Source organism: Protomyctophum bolini (genome assembly GCF_963924005.1).
Source record: "Protomyctophum bolini genome assembly, chromosome: 7".
Lineage (NCBI taxonomy): Eukaryota > Metazoa > Chordata > Actinopteri > Myctophiformes > Myctophidae > Protomyctophum > Protomyctophum bolini.
The window spans coordinates 3,859,818-3,874,079 of record NC_137868.1 but is presented as its reverse complement, the minus strand read 5'-3'; the positions used below and the strand labels follow the sequence as shown (position 1 = coordinate 3,874,079).

Here is a 14,262-nt window from a genome sequence, read left to right as displayed (position 1 = left end):
TTGTAGGTCATAGCTGATCAAAGATCTGCCATTTTCAAAGAGCTGTGTGTGTGTGTGTTTGTGTGTGTGTGTGCAGGCTGTCGGTCGGAGCAGCAGTGCCACCTAGTGGACGTGAGACAGGACACAGCAGGTTTCCACAGCTGTCTCCTCTACCCAGACTCCACGGTGTGCGGGGCCTACGACAAGCCTCTGAGGCAGCCCTGTCGCCCCCTGCTGCCCAGCGCGCCACACAGCGCCCACGTCAAGAAGGGTGAGTTGAGTGTGTCAGTCCGTTACAAAAGACGTTTTTGGTTTTCCGAGGCTACTGTAGGTGAAAGCTGGCTAATGGAAGCTCGTGAAATGTAGACGACCTAGTCATAGTCAGCACCTAGTCATACTGAATGCCTAGTGTGTCGTATGATAGAGCGTCGCAGTCCCGCCCCCCTCGAGAGACCCGGAAAAGAATTCCCCCGTTAATTTTCCTCATAGACTTTTCAGAAAGTATTTATTTAAAGACGTTTACGTCGCGGACAAAGCCAACTCTTGTCGTGACAAATCATGACAATAAACACAATGTTTTGGGCCAAACAAATAATTGGAAAGTAGAAAAGAACGGCAGGTTACAACACTTTTTTTGTTGTTTTTCTTTTTTGTAATTATTTGTTTGTTGTCATGATTTGTCACGACTCGAGTTGGCTTCGTACGACGCTTAAAAAGGTCTTTAAATAAATACTTTTTGAAATGTCTACGGGAAAAATGCATTGGGATTCATTTCCCTGCGACGCTCTATTGCCTGCCTCCTCCTAAGCTATGCCACACGCACCGCGAAAGGGCTGATTTCCGCACCACAGCGAGCAAGCGAAAACAGCTGCTAATGTTATGAGCTGGACAGCAGGAAAGCCACAACAAAACACAGTCATTGAACCAACGCACAGAACGTCGGAAACGAACGCAAACAACAGCCGCGAGGTTGTGACACACAAACATACACGACACGTTACTAATAATAATCATACTAATATGGGCGGGAGAACAACGGAGACAATAAGAACACAACGGAGACAGCGCTTCTTTCACCTGACAAATATCACTATGTGATCATTTCTTGTTAATACTATACTTCGGTGTTAATTTCTTAGTCTTTTGAATACAATTCTTTTTTTAGTCTTAGTCAAATTTTTGTGACTAAAACTAAGGCAGGCCTCGGTGCCTTATTACCCGATTTATAGTTAGACGTGTGCCAAAAATAGATCTACAAAGCTTGTAGATCAGCTATTTCTTTAGCGTGACAAAATCAAATAACTTATCTTTTAGTTCTTCTGGATCTTAGTCTAGTTTTTATTTGCGTCACAATTTAGTCAGATTCATATGCTTAGTTTCTCCTACGCTGTCTTCCTCTCAGCCTTCCTACTGAATATGTGCATAATGTTATACAGGCCCATGGATGGATACAGCTTTCATGAAATGTCCTTTTAACAAAATGTAAAAAAAATTACAAATTACTGCACATTTATAGTCAAACACGAGTATGACACAGTGTGTGTGTGCGCGTGGGCGTATGGGTACGTGTCTGTGTGTTTCTGCATGCCTGCGTGTGTGTCTGTGTGTGTGTCTGTGTGTGTGTGTGTGTGTGTGTCTGTGTGTGTGTGTGTGTCTCTGTGTGTGTGTGTGTGTGTTTCAGTTGACCTGTCCGGGCCGGTGAAGAGTTTCTACCGTCGGGTTCCGTTCCAGAAGATGGTTTCTTACTCCGTGCGAAGTCGACTCTCTCTGGGAGACACTCCTCTGTCTCAGGGGTAACACTGTTAACACAACAAATACAATGATATGTAAAACATGACACTGTATACAGTAAAAATGATTGGGTCCATTTGGTTACAGTCGTATCTCTCTGGGAGACACTCCACTGTGTGTGCAGTGAGCACAGTAGCACAAATGTGACGATAAAGTGTGTGTGTGTGTGTGTGTGTGTGTGTGTGTGTGTGTGTTCGTGTGCATGTGTAGATTCTTGGAGTGTGAGCGTCGATGTGATGAAGATCCGTGCTGCCGGGGTATGGGATTTGTCAGAGATACCAAGTCTTCAGGTATATTATTATATATTATATTATTTATATTATTGGTATATTTAAACAGGAATCTAGACTAAATGTTTGCAAGGGCCTAGTGGACAAGAGATCCAGTATAATAAGTCATTTTACACTTAGTTGCATGCTGAAAATAGCAGATCTACAAGCTTGTAGATCTGCTAGTGTAAACTCATTACGACGGCAGCGAGGCCCACCAAAACACATTTTAGTCGACTAAATCAACTGTAGATTTAGTCGACTAACATCTTAAATTTTATTTAGTCGACTCAAACTAGACTAACACTAAAACATTCCAGCCAGGTGACTAAAATGTGACTAAAACTAAATTTTAACTATTCAAAAGACTAAAACTGTCAAAATGAACAAGCCAGTGAAAAGCAAAGCGACAGACACGTCAGAAATTATAGGGAAGATATGATGTCTCACCAACAGGTGGCGATGTGGTGTGTCTGTCGCTGATCAGTCTGGGCGTTCTGACGTGCTCCGAGGACGACAGCGCCACCACCTGGACCACTCAGGACTGCAGGCCGTCTGCCGTCAGAGCCCGGCCACACCCCTTCGGCTGGTACCTCAAACCTGGTACTAAATGTGCACAGACACACAGACACACACACACACACACGCACACACACACACACACACACACACACACACACACACACACACACACAGTCGATCAATGAAATGTTTAAAGTTGTTGTTAAATGTCTCTGACAAACTGTGTCTCTGTGTGTCTCCAGTGAACCAGTGGAGTAAATCTCCTGCTCTCTGCCCTCCTTTCACTCTGCCTGCACCCAAAAACAACGGTATGAAACTACTACTACTACTAGTACTATAGTACTACTAGTACTACTACTTACTGTTAGTAACTACTTACACTTTTTGTGTCTGTTGTTTTCAGTGTCTGTGGACGAGTGGAGTGTCGTAGAGGACTCCCGGGTGACGATAGACCCCGCCCTCTCCGCCTATGATGTCATCCACGTGAGCCGGGACATCGCCAGCGACAGCGACAAGACCAGAGACTGGTGTCTCCATGGTAACCAGTATTGTATTTGTATTGACAAAATCGCCACAGTTTTAGCCTTGATAGCATATATTAATATGAATGTTTTACCATTATTTCAGCGTGTGAGTCGGTGGAGTCCTGCAAGGCCGTGACCATCAGCCAGACGCACTCTGCAACTCGCTGCGTCCTCTACCCGGACACCACCAGCTGTGTGCTGCTTAGCCCCGCCCCTAAAGCCTCCGGCCCCGCCTCCACCACCTCGTGCAGACTGGTCGTCAGAGAGCCCGCCTCCCGCGTCTACCTGAAGAAAGGTGAGCCAATCACACACCTGTTATTTCAATGGTAGTGGATGGAGAGAGAGGACTTTTGTCCAACCACGAAACGGAAACAAATGGGTCTCATAATCGGTTCTAGTGAGCAGAAAGAATCAATAATAAGCAGACTTGGTAACCTGACTGTAGAAAGTAACAGTAAAGTAAAGAACCTGGGGGTTATTATTGATTCTGAATTGAATTTCAATTCACACATTAATCATGTTACCAAGATTGCCTTTTTTCACCTTAGAAATTTTGCACGAATCAGAGCCTATTTGTCCTTGGACGATGCAAAAACGCTAATCCACGCCTTTGTTTTCTCTCGGCTTGACTACTGCAATGCACTTTTTTCAGGACTGCCTAAGAAAACAACTGACAGATTACAACTTGTTCAAAATGCAGCAGCCAGAGTTTTAACTAGAACTAAGATGAGAGAACATATTACTCCAGTTTTGGCATCACTGCACTGGCTTCCGGTTGTTTTTAGGATTGATTTTAAAATTATTTTACTTGTCTATAAAGCTCTCAATGGTCTCGCACCTTCCTACCTACATGACTGCCTGCCTAAATATGTCCCAAACCGCCCCCTAAGGTCTTCCACTGCTGGCCTGCTCGCTTTGCCAAAAACAATGGCAACAAAATAATACGGGGCTTTTTGCTTCTACGGGCCGTCGGCATGGAACAAGCTCCCACTGTACCTTCGTCAGGCAGCCTCTGTAGACATTTTTAAAGCTCAGCTCAAGACCCACTTCTACAACATTGCTTTTAATTGATATTTTATTTTTTATTTTCGTTATTCACTGTATTACATTACTGCTTGTTTTTAATGTTGTTGCCTTGCTTTTATTTTATCCTCCATTTTTCTGTAAAGCACTTTGAGCTGCATTTCATGTCATGAAAGGTGCTATACAAATAAAGTTTTATTATTCTTATTATTATTTAATTGTGTTCCAGAGCGGTTGCCGTTGGTTACGTCCGTGGCGATCCCGGGTCACGGAACGCTGCGAGGCGTCGCAGTGACGACCAGCCTGGTGGGCGGAGACAGGAAGTCGGTGGTCCGCTACCTGGGCGTTCCCTACGCCCGTCCACCAATAGGACCGCTGCGTTTCAGACCGCCCCAGCCTGCCAACTGGACGGGGAGCTGGGACGCCGGCAAAGCCCGGTACCTACCTGTCTGTCTGTCTGTCTGTCTGTCTGTCTGTCTGGACTGCTGTGTGCCTGCCTGCCTGCCAGCAGCCTTGGGTTTCGGTTTCAAAAGAATGGGGAATGGGAAGAAAGGGGAGTGTCATAGGAGCGGACGTGAAACCGTGTGTTTTGCTAACCAATCACAGTGCAGAGGGGTAGGCGACACGCTTTGATCTCGCCGCAGAGCTGCATGCTATGGGCTATAGTTCCACACATTGGAACTATCCCATTGAGATAGAATGAGCACTTCAGCATTCCATTGTTACAATTGGAGTCAACGATAGTGTCGCCACTCTCTCACTATATTACTCTGGCGGGCACATACGTTGGTGAAGCAATAGGGAGCCGGCGTCGGGTTTCCAGTGCTAGTTTTGAATCCACCCCTCGTCTAGTCCATGAAAAGCTTGGCTACTTCCAGGCTAGTCTGTAGGCCTACATACATACGTCCGTCTGTCCACCTGCCTGCCTGTCTGTCTGTCTGTCTGACAGTACATGCATGCGTGTCCTACAGACCTAGCTGCATCCAACCAGGTGATATAACAGTAGTGTGTGTGTGTGGTGTGTGTGTGTGTGTGTGTGTGTGTGTGTGTGTGTGTGTGTGTGTGTGTGTGTGCGTGCTACAGACCTAGCTGCATCCAACCAGGTGACCTCCAGTCGGCAGCCTCCAGTGAAGACTGTCTCTACCTCAACGTCTTCGTACCGGTCGGCCCGGTGGTGAGTCTGTGCACTGCACAACACAACAAAAATGTTGTGTCAAACCATTGGAAATGCATTGCGAGCTTGCATCAGTAAACCAGTCTTATGCATCAGCCATGCGTCATTGTTGTATGCTATAGATGGAAAGGTGTGAGTCAGGCCTCTAAGTCTGTATGACGCTCCATTTGGAGGAGGCTTTGTTTCCTTCATCGTTTATCGTCTGCTGTGTTTGCAGAAGTATTATAACTATGAAACAATGTTCTGCCTTAAAGGCACTTTGTAACTGCTCTGGAACCGTCTATGTCCTTCAGGCATTTTTCTTCTGCGTATGTGGATGAAAATACACCATATTTAAAAAGTGTGTGTGCGTGTGTGTGTGTGTGCGCGCGCATGCGTGCATGTGTGCGCGTGTGTGTGTGTGTGTGTGTGTGTGTGTGTGCACGTGTGTGTGTGTGTGTGCACGTGTGTGTGTGTGTGTGTGTGTGTGTGTGTGTGCACGTGTGTGTGTGTGGGTGTGTGTGTGTGCGTGTGTGTGTGTGTGTGTGTGTGCGTGTGCGTGTGCGTGTGCGTGCGCGTGTGCGTGTGCGTGTGTGTGTGTGTGCGTGCGTCTCACTTGACACAGTCTGGTCCCGTCCCCGTGCTGGTGTTCTTCTTCAACCCCTCCTCAGCCAATCAGAGTCCAGGACTGCTGGATGGCTCCACCCTCTCGGCCGTGGGAAACATCGTCGTGGTAACGGCCAACTACAGGACCGCCGCGCTGGGCTTCCTCAGTACAGGTACAGGTACACGCACGCACGTCTCACACACACACACACACACACACACACACACACACACACACACACGCATCAGACTTTGAAATAGGCTACTAAAATGTCTCAAAACACATTACTTACACACACACACACAAGAAAAGTGCTTCTTGTGTCCTAAACTTCTGACCTGAGATCAGATTCTAAAATCTAAAAAGAATGTCTTCTACATCCTGACAGTTTTCTGAAAAAGCTATGTTTCTATGTCAGTCGTTCTTCGATTTTTCAAAAATAGCAGACCTACAAGCTCATAGCGCGCCACTCGGTGGCGCGCTATGAGCTTGTAGATCTGCTATTTTTCAATAGCTAAAGCATGACATAATGCTAACACGTAAAGGGGTCCCCGCCCAAAATGGGTTAAAATAAGATCTGGTTGCAAAAGGGGTGAAGTGGCATATTACTTACCCAATGAGCTGTCCTGTGTTGCGTCATGTGATCAGGGTGGCATATCACTTACCCAATGAGCTGTCCTGTGTTGCGTCATGTGATCAGGGTGGCATTATACTTACCCAATGAGCTGTCCTGTGTTGCGTCATGTGATCAGGGTCGGAGGAGCTGTCCGGGAACTACGGCCTGGCGGACCAGGAAGCGGCACTGCGTTGGGTCACAGGCCACGCCTCCCTGTTCGGCGGGGACGGCGCCCGGGTGACCGTGGGGGCGGAGCGGGGAGGGGCCGACGTCACCAGTCTCCTCCTCCTCCTCCCCTCCCCCTCCTCCTCCCGTCCGCCTCTCTTCAGACGCATGATGCTGATGGTGAGAATACGACTCCCTTCCTCCTCACCTCACCTCTCCTCTCCTCTCCTCTCTCCTAGACATTTAGCAGAGACTCTTTTTTTTAATTATAATTTTTATCCCACGATTTTGTAACCCATTTTTCACCCCTGTGTCAATCATCTAATGTGATCCTGGGCTCTACACACCCTCCGCCAACCTAGTCCCCATATATGGGGGACAAGGGGAGACCAACCTAGTCCCCATATATGGGGGACAAGGGGAGACCAACCTAGTCCCCATATATGGGGGACAAGGGGAGAGCAACGGACTTGAACTCATGCTTCCTTCATGCCTGAGTGTCCAAGTTGCTCCTTTACACCTGACAGGGGGGAGTTTCCCTGGTTGGACGTCGTAGCGCGTGGAAGGAACACGTTATTCCAACCAGTTCCTTTCGCCTCCATCAGGCGCCCCGGCTGGCCAGGGGGAGGCAGTTTTCCATAGGCTTTTCAAAACTTATTTATTTAAAGACCTTTTAAGCGTCGTAACGAAGCCAACTCTTGTCGTGACAAATCATGACAACACACACAATATTTTGGACCAAACAAATAATTACAAAGAAAAAAAAAAAAAAGTGTTGTAACCTGCCGTTTTTCCTACTTTTTAATTCTTTGTTTGGCCAGAAACATTGTGTTTGTTGTCATGATTTGTCACGACAAGAGTTGGCTTTGTCCGCGGCGTAACCGTCTTTAACTAAATACTTTCTGAAAAGTCTATGAGGGAAAATGAACGGCGATTTCTTTTCCGGGTCTCTCGAGGGGGCGGGACTGCGACGCTCTATAATTTAGACATTTAGCAGACACTCTTAACACTTTCAGCACCACCCTGCTGTTATGGGGGGTCCCCGGCATATCTTTTTCAAATGGGAGGTCCGTGGACTAATAATACATGTTGATTTGGGGGTCCTTGGCATGAAAAGGTTTGGGAACCCCTGTCTGGTATACATACGGTATATACATCTCCTCTCATATAGTCTCATGTCGGTCCTCCTCCCGTCCACAGGGGGGCAGTGTGTTCTCTCCAGCGGCGGTGCAGTCAGCGTCCCGGTCCAGACGGCAGGCCGTGCGGCTGGCCACGGAGCTGGGCTGTGTGACCTCCGACGACCTCGGCATGGCCGCCTGCCTCCGGCAGACCGCCGCGCACACGCTCAACGCCGCACAGACCAAGGTAGGAGTTAAGAAGTGCATTAAAAGCCCAGGACGAAGTTCACCGTCCTTTCAGTTAGTAACACAATTAGTAGCGCCCAAGACGAAGATTGATCAAAAATGTTGTTATTGATATGAAATCTGATCGCATCGCTCCACACCTGGCTGTTGGGCAACATTCAATAGGCAATTAACTTGTGTGTGTGTGTGTGTGTGTGTGTGTGTGTAGTTGCTGGCGGTGAGCGGTCCTCTTTCGGCCTGGTCTCCCGTGGTGGACGGCGTGGCGGTGTCTTCTGTCGTCCGTCCTCTGGACGTCCCGACGCCCTTTGACCTTCTGCTGGGCAGCTCGGCGCAGGACGGACTGATCGGACGAGCCCGGAGGATCAAGGTCAGGAAGCCATCGAGACCCCGAGGCCGATCCTACTGAAAACGCCTTCTCACAATCTGTAGTTCGTCTTCTCACACGCTAAAACTAAATTAAAGTTTATTCAAAAAGGCTAAAGACTTAAAGGGCTCTATTTTGCACCCAGTTCGCCTTACCCCTTATCCCTAAACTTTTTTGCCATTTTCTACTTATTTAACCCATTCTGACCTGAGATCAGATTCTAAAAATGTCTTCTACATCCTGACAGTTTTCTGAAAAAGTTTCTGTTTCTATATGTCAGTCGTTCTTCGATTTTTCAAAAATAGCAGACCTACAAGCTCGTAGCGCGCCACCGAGTGGCGCGCTACGAGCTTGTAGATCTGCTATTTTTCAATAGCTAAAGCATAGCATAATGCTAACACCAAAAGGGGTTCCCGCACAAAATAGGTTAAATAAAAAACGTATTTAAATAAACCGCTCCTGACTGGATCATAAACCCGAAAAAGGAATGCTTCACAGGCTATAACTACGTCGACATTTCTGCTGTGCGTTCCAACAGGACTTTGAGGTTCTGCAGGGCAGGCTGGACGGTAAGACGGCGTTCTACGAGGCCCTGAGCCGCTCTCTGGGCGGGGAGGAGGAGCATGAGGGGGGCAGCGGGCTGGTGAAGGTGGCCGCCTCCTGGCTCTACGGCCTCCAGCACGCCCCCTCGCCCGCCGGGTACAACCTCTTCTCCGTCGCCCTCAACGACGCCACCAGGTCAGTGCAGTAAAAATAAATAAACGGTGGTTTTCCTCGGGATGGTTGAGGTGCTATACCACCGCCATCTTAACTATAGAAATGCACTCTGTCGAGCTGCCAACTTGCGCTTCGCACACAAGTTGGCCATGAATGGCCTACTTGTGTGCGAGCAGATCCGGACCACAGCAGCCCTGCCAATCGGGCTCGGCCCTATTGGCACGGTACGGTTGTGGTGTTGGTCTGGAGAGAGTGGGAGACTGGGGTTCCAATCCAGCTCAGCACGAATCACCACACTAGTATCCTGTTTGGTAGAACAGTAATAATATCTGTCTGTCTGTCTGTCTGTCTGTCTGTCCCACCTCCAGGGACATGTTCATAGTGTGTCCCAGTCTACAGATGGCTAGTAGAACAGTAATAATATCCGTCTGTCTGTCTGTCTGTCTGTCTGTCTGTCCGTCCGTCCGTCCGTCTGTCTGTCTGTCTGTCTGTCTGTCTGTCTGTCTGTCCGTCCGTCCCACCTCCAGGGATATGTTCATAGTGTGTCCCAGATGGCTAGTAGAACAGTAATAATATCTGTCTGTCTGTCTGTCTGTCTGTCTGTCTGTCTGTCTGTCCCACCTCCAGGGACATGTTCATAGTGTGTCCCAGTCTACAGATGGCTACTAGAACAGTAATAATATCTGTCTGTCTGTCTGTCTGTCTGTCTGTCTGCCCCACCTCCAGGGACATGTTCATAGTGTGTCCCAGTCTACAGATGGCTACTAGAACAGTAATAATATCTGTCTGTCTGTCTGTCTGTCTGTCTGTCTGCCCCACCTCCAGGGACATGTTCATAGTGTGTCCCAGTCTACAGATGGCTACTAGAACAGTAATAATATCTGTCTGTCTGTCTGTCTGTCTGTCTGTCTGCCCCACCTCCAGGGACATGTTCATAGTGTGTCCCAGTCTACAGATGGCTACTAGAACAGTAATAATATCTGTCTGTCTGTCTGTCCGTCCCACCTCCAGGGACATGTTCATAGTGTGTCCCAGTCTACAGATGGCTCGTCACTGGGCTGAGAGAAGAGCCAATGCTTTCCTCTACCACCTGCCAGAGAGCACCGCCCAAACCAGGTAACTCCGTCTGTCTGTCTGTCTGTCAATTATCCAATGGCTGTTTAACAGGTTGTCATTAATGTCGATGCGGTGCGTCTGTCTGCAGTGCCGACGCGTCGATCCCATTGGACGTTCAGTTAGTGTTTGGAACTCCCCTTCAGCCTATCAGCTCGCAGCGGTTCACATCCACGGAGCAACGCCTCTCTCTGGCAATGATGACTTACTTCTCCAACTTCGTCAAGACAGGGTACAGTATACCTACCTACAGTACCTACCTACCTACCTACCTACCTGCCTACAACCACAAGGCCACTGACCAACATATTTATCTACCTATTCTGTACCTTCCTACCCATCTAACCAATCACTTGTATTGCAGAGATCTTAACCAATCACATTGTGTTGCAGAGATCCTATAACCAATCACATTGTATTGCAGAGATCCTAACCAATCACATTGTGTTGCAGAGATCCTAACCAATCACATTGTGTTCCAGAGATCTTAACCAATCACATTGTGTTGCAGAGATCCTATAACCAATCACATTGTGTTGCAGAGATCCTAACCAATCACATTGTATTGCAGAAATCTTAACCAACCACATTGTGTTGCAGGGATCCTAACCAATCACATTGTGTTGCAGAGATCTTAACCAATCACATTGTGTTGCAGAGATCTTAACCAATCACATTGTGTTGCAGAGATCTTAACCAATCACATTGTGTTGCAGAGATCTTAACCAATCACATTGTGTTGCAGAGATCTTAACCAATCACATTGTGTTGCAGAGATCCTAACCAATCACATTGTGTTGCAGAGATCCTAACCAATCACATTGTGTTGCAGAGATCCTAACCAATCAAATTGTGTTGCAGAGATCCTAACCAGGCCCAGGATTCGTCCAGAGCGCCTCCGGCGCCAGGCCTGCCCCTCTGGTCCGCGGTCCCGCCCCCTCCCGCCCCGCCCCTCTACAAGGAGGTGGAGCCTGAGCTCCGACAGATCCAGGGTCTGCGGCAGCAGCAGTGTTCCTTCTGGAACGACCTGGCTCCTAAACTCACCACCAGCACACAGACAGGTATGGCTCCTAAACTCACCACCACCAGCACACAGACAGGTATGGCTCCTAAACTCACCACCACCAGCACACAGACAGGTATGGCTCCTAAACTCACCACCACCAGCACACAGACAGGTATGGCTCCTAAACTCACCACCAGCACACAGACAGGTATGGCTCCTAAACTCACCACCACCAGCACACAGACAGGTATGGCTCCTAAACTCACCACCACCAGCACACAGACAGGTATGGCTCCTAAACTCACCACCACCAGCACACAGACAGGTATGGCTCCTAAACTCACCACCACCAGCACACAGACAGGTATGGCTCCTAAACTCAGCACCAGCACACAGACAGGTATGGCTCCTAAACTCAGCACCAGCACACAGACAGGTATGGCTCCTAAACTCACCACCACCAGCACACAGACAGGTAGGGCTCCTAAACTCACCACCAGCACACAGACAGGTAGGGCTCCTAAACTCACCACCACCAGCACACAGACAGGTAGGGCTCCTAAACTCACCACCAGCACACAGACAGGTATGGCTCCTAATAGGGCATTAACCCATTCTGACCTGAGATCAGACTCTAAAAATGTTCTTCTACATCCTGACAGTTTTCTGAAAAAGCTATGTTTCTATCTCAGTCGTTCTTCGATGTTTCAAAAATAGCAGATCTACAAGCTATATGAATAAAATATATGTATCATATCACTCAAGTTTGAAAAACACATTAAAGCCCCGTTATATAACACATCGACTGCCACTGACGGGATATCTACGCCATATCAAATTAAACTGCCATGGACATATAGATCTCAGTCATCTGGTGTCATCAGTGATTAATAAACTAGGATAATTATGTTGTTTAGACTCTAGAACATAACAATCCTAGTTTACTGAGGCACTACACCGTTTCTCTTCATTTCATGTATGTATGTGTTTACATTGCTTGCTCTAGGTCACTCTGGGTAAAAAAGTAAATGGTAAACTACTGTAGCATACTTTAAACTACTCTAGTGTACTCTGAACTACTCGATTCTAAAGATTTATTTTTATTCTTTGTTTCAGCTGAGCTGGGGGCGGAGCCCGTCCAGCCTGTAGTGACTCCTCCTACCGTGCCCGCCAGCCAATCACAGACTGAGAAGGATGGCTACAACTAAGCCCCGCCAACAACGCCCGATGTCCCTTTTCTGATGATGTCACAAGTGGCATCGCAACGGTCACTTCTTGATGATGTCATACATATTCTGTCACTTTCTCCTTCAGAGTAAATACATTCGCTATAGCACTGTTTCTCAACTTAGGGTCCGGGGACCACTAGAGGTCCAAGTGGACCCTTACAGGTCTGCTACTCTGAGAGTGTGCAAACTGAACCAAATGGACCCAAGCCAAATTCCAATACCCATTATGCAACCATCTTGTGGACTACACATAACTTTGCCTGGAGGTCTTTCAATATGCAAACCTACATGACGCATTGTCGGTTGAAGTCTGCTAATTAACAAACCACAATGATTTACGTTCGGATGTTACGTCGACATGATTATGTCTACATGATTTCCGCTGGTAACCAATTTCACCGTAACACAGGGAGTGAGTGTGTGAGTGACCATGTGGCTGCGGTTTTGTGTATTGGAATTGAGCTTTACGGATCCAACCAGACGTTGAGAATCACTGCAATATAGAATCTCTCGTTTACTCTGAAGTGTTCTATACTGCTTATTGTTCCTGTTCCTCTTGCCGTCATTGTAGTGACAATAAAAAGCATTTCAAACACATCATACCGTTTGTCTTATGTGTAATCTCAACAGATTTCGAGCTGCGCTACTGAATCTGTCGTAAAATGGGTTCGTATAGGAAGGGGGCGTGTCTGAAAATGTACTATTATTATACAGATGGGGAATAGTCCCGTCGCAGTCCCGTCCCCTTCCATGACGACGACAGGCCCAGAAGACAATTCCCCATTCATTTTCCCCCATAGATGTTTAAAAAAGCATATATTTAAAGACCCTTTAAGCCTCGGACAAAGCCAACTCTTGTTGCGAAAGTCGTGACAATAAACACAATTGCCGATCAAATAATTAGAAAGAAGAAAACCAACGACTCTTGTACTGTACCCTGCCCTTTTGTTCTTCTAATTATTTGATCGGCCCAAAACGTGTTTATTGTGACATGATTTGTCACAACAAGAGTTGGCTTTGTCCGAGGCTTAAAAGGTCTTTAAATAAATACTTTTTTGAAACGTCTATGGGAAAAATAAATATGGGGAATTCTCTTCCGGGCCTGTCGTCGTCATGAAAGGGGGCAAGACTGCAACACTATGGAGTCAGGTCAGGTTGAAGCACTTATTTGTATCACAATGGGTGTCATTATATAACACTGTGGAGGAGAAGCAACTGTTATCAGTGAATCATTGTACGTCTGGTTGCCAGGTGTCCATAACATCACACCGATGGTTTCATCACATCGGCTAGAAGACCAGACCTTTTAGCTCAAGAAATTAAGACGTTTGCCCATAGGACACAAACTAGTGAAAATAGAAGATCTACAGCAGATCTAAACGATAGTGAAAATAGTTTTTAAGTTTAGTTTATGACAGTATATAGTGCAGTATAGGGGAGATCTACAAGACTCAAACTAGTGAGAATTCTACAAAGCAATGTCTTACTTACTTTTTACTTACAATATAGAAATACTCAGTTAAAGTCAGTTTGTACAGTTTTATTTTAACAATTACATCTTAACTAAAGACAGATGTTCACTCACCAACATCCTTTCACAAGTATCTGATATTACAATTTGAACGGCCGGCGACTTGGTGACGGAAGTCGCGAGGTCGCCAAATCTGTAGACGACCATTAGTTCACTCCCTCCGCCTTAACAAAATCCATTCATCATCAGAAGCGTTAATATTGTAACCTCGACACTGCATAACATCAGAAATGATGGCCTACATTCAGAGAAAACGGCCTTTGAAAACAGCCGACAAACAGAAATTGCA

At 46.9% G+C, this 14,262-nt stretch overlaps 1 protein-coding gene across 2 annotated transcripts in view; it reads left to right on the top strand.

Moving 5' to 3' along the window:
- Positions 1-13,042, top strand: part of tg (thyroglobulin) — a 38,274-nt gene extending 25,232 nt beyond the window's left edge. For both annotated transcript variants that reach the window (XM_080767947.1, XM_080767946.1), the window contains exons 34-51: positions 77-250; positions 1,661-1,772; positions 1,981-2,060; positions 2,496-2,642; positions 2,804-2,869; positions 2,965-3,099; positions 3,189-3,380; positions 4,338-4,545; positions 5,192-5,282; positions 5,887-6,040; positions 6,621-6,829; positions 7,850-8,014; positions 8,222-8,380; positions 8,916-9,115; positions 10,106-10,210; positions 10,299-10,439; positions 11,069-11,268; positions 12,330-13,042. In XM_080767947.1, coding sequence (XP_080624073.1) covers positions 77-250; positions 1,661-1,772; positions 1,981-2,060; positions 2,496-2,642; positions 2,804-2,869; positions 2,965-3,099; positions 3,189-3,380; positions 4,338-4,545; positions 5,192-5,282; positions 5,887-6,040; positions 6,621-6,829; positions 7,850-8,014; positions 8,222-8,380; positions 8,916-9,115; positions 10,106-10,210; positions 10,299-10,439; positions 11,069-11,268; positions 12,330-12,421 — 2,630 coding nt within the window. In that variant the 3' untranslated portion in view covers positions 12,422-13,042. The remainder of the gene's footprint in view (positions 1-76; positions 251-1,660; positions 1,773-1,980; positions 2,061-2,495; positions 2,643-2,803; positions 2,870-2,964; positions 3,100-3,188; positions 3,381-4,337; positions 4,546-5,191; positions 5,283-5,886; positions 6,041-6,620; positions 6,830-7,849; positions 8,015-8,221; positions 8,381-8,915; positions 9,116-10,105; positions 10,211-10,298; positions 10,440-11,068; positions 11,269-12,329) is intronic.
- The last annotated feature ends 1,220 nt before the right edge of the window (positions 13,043-14,262 follow it).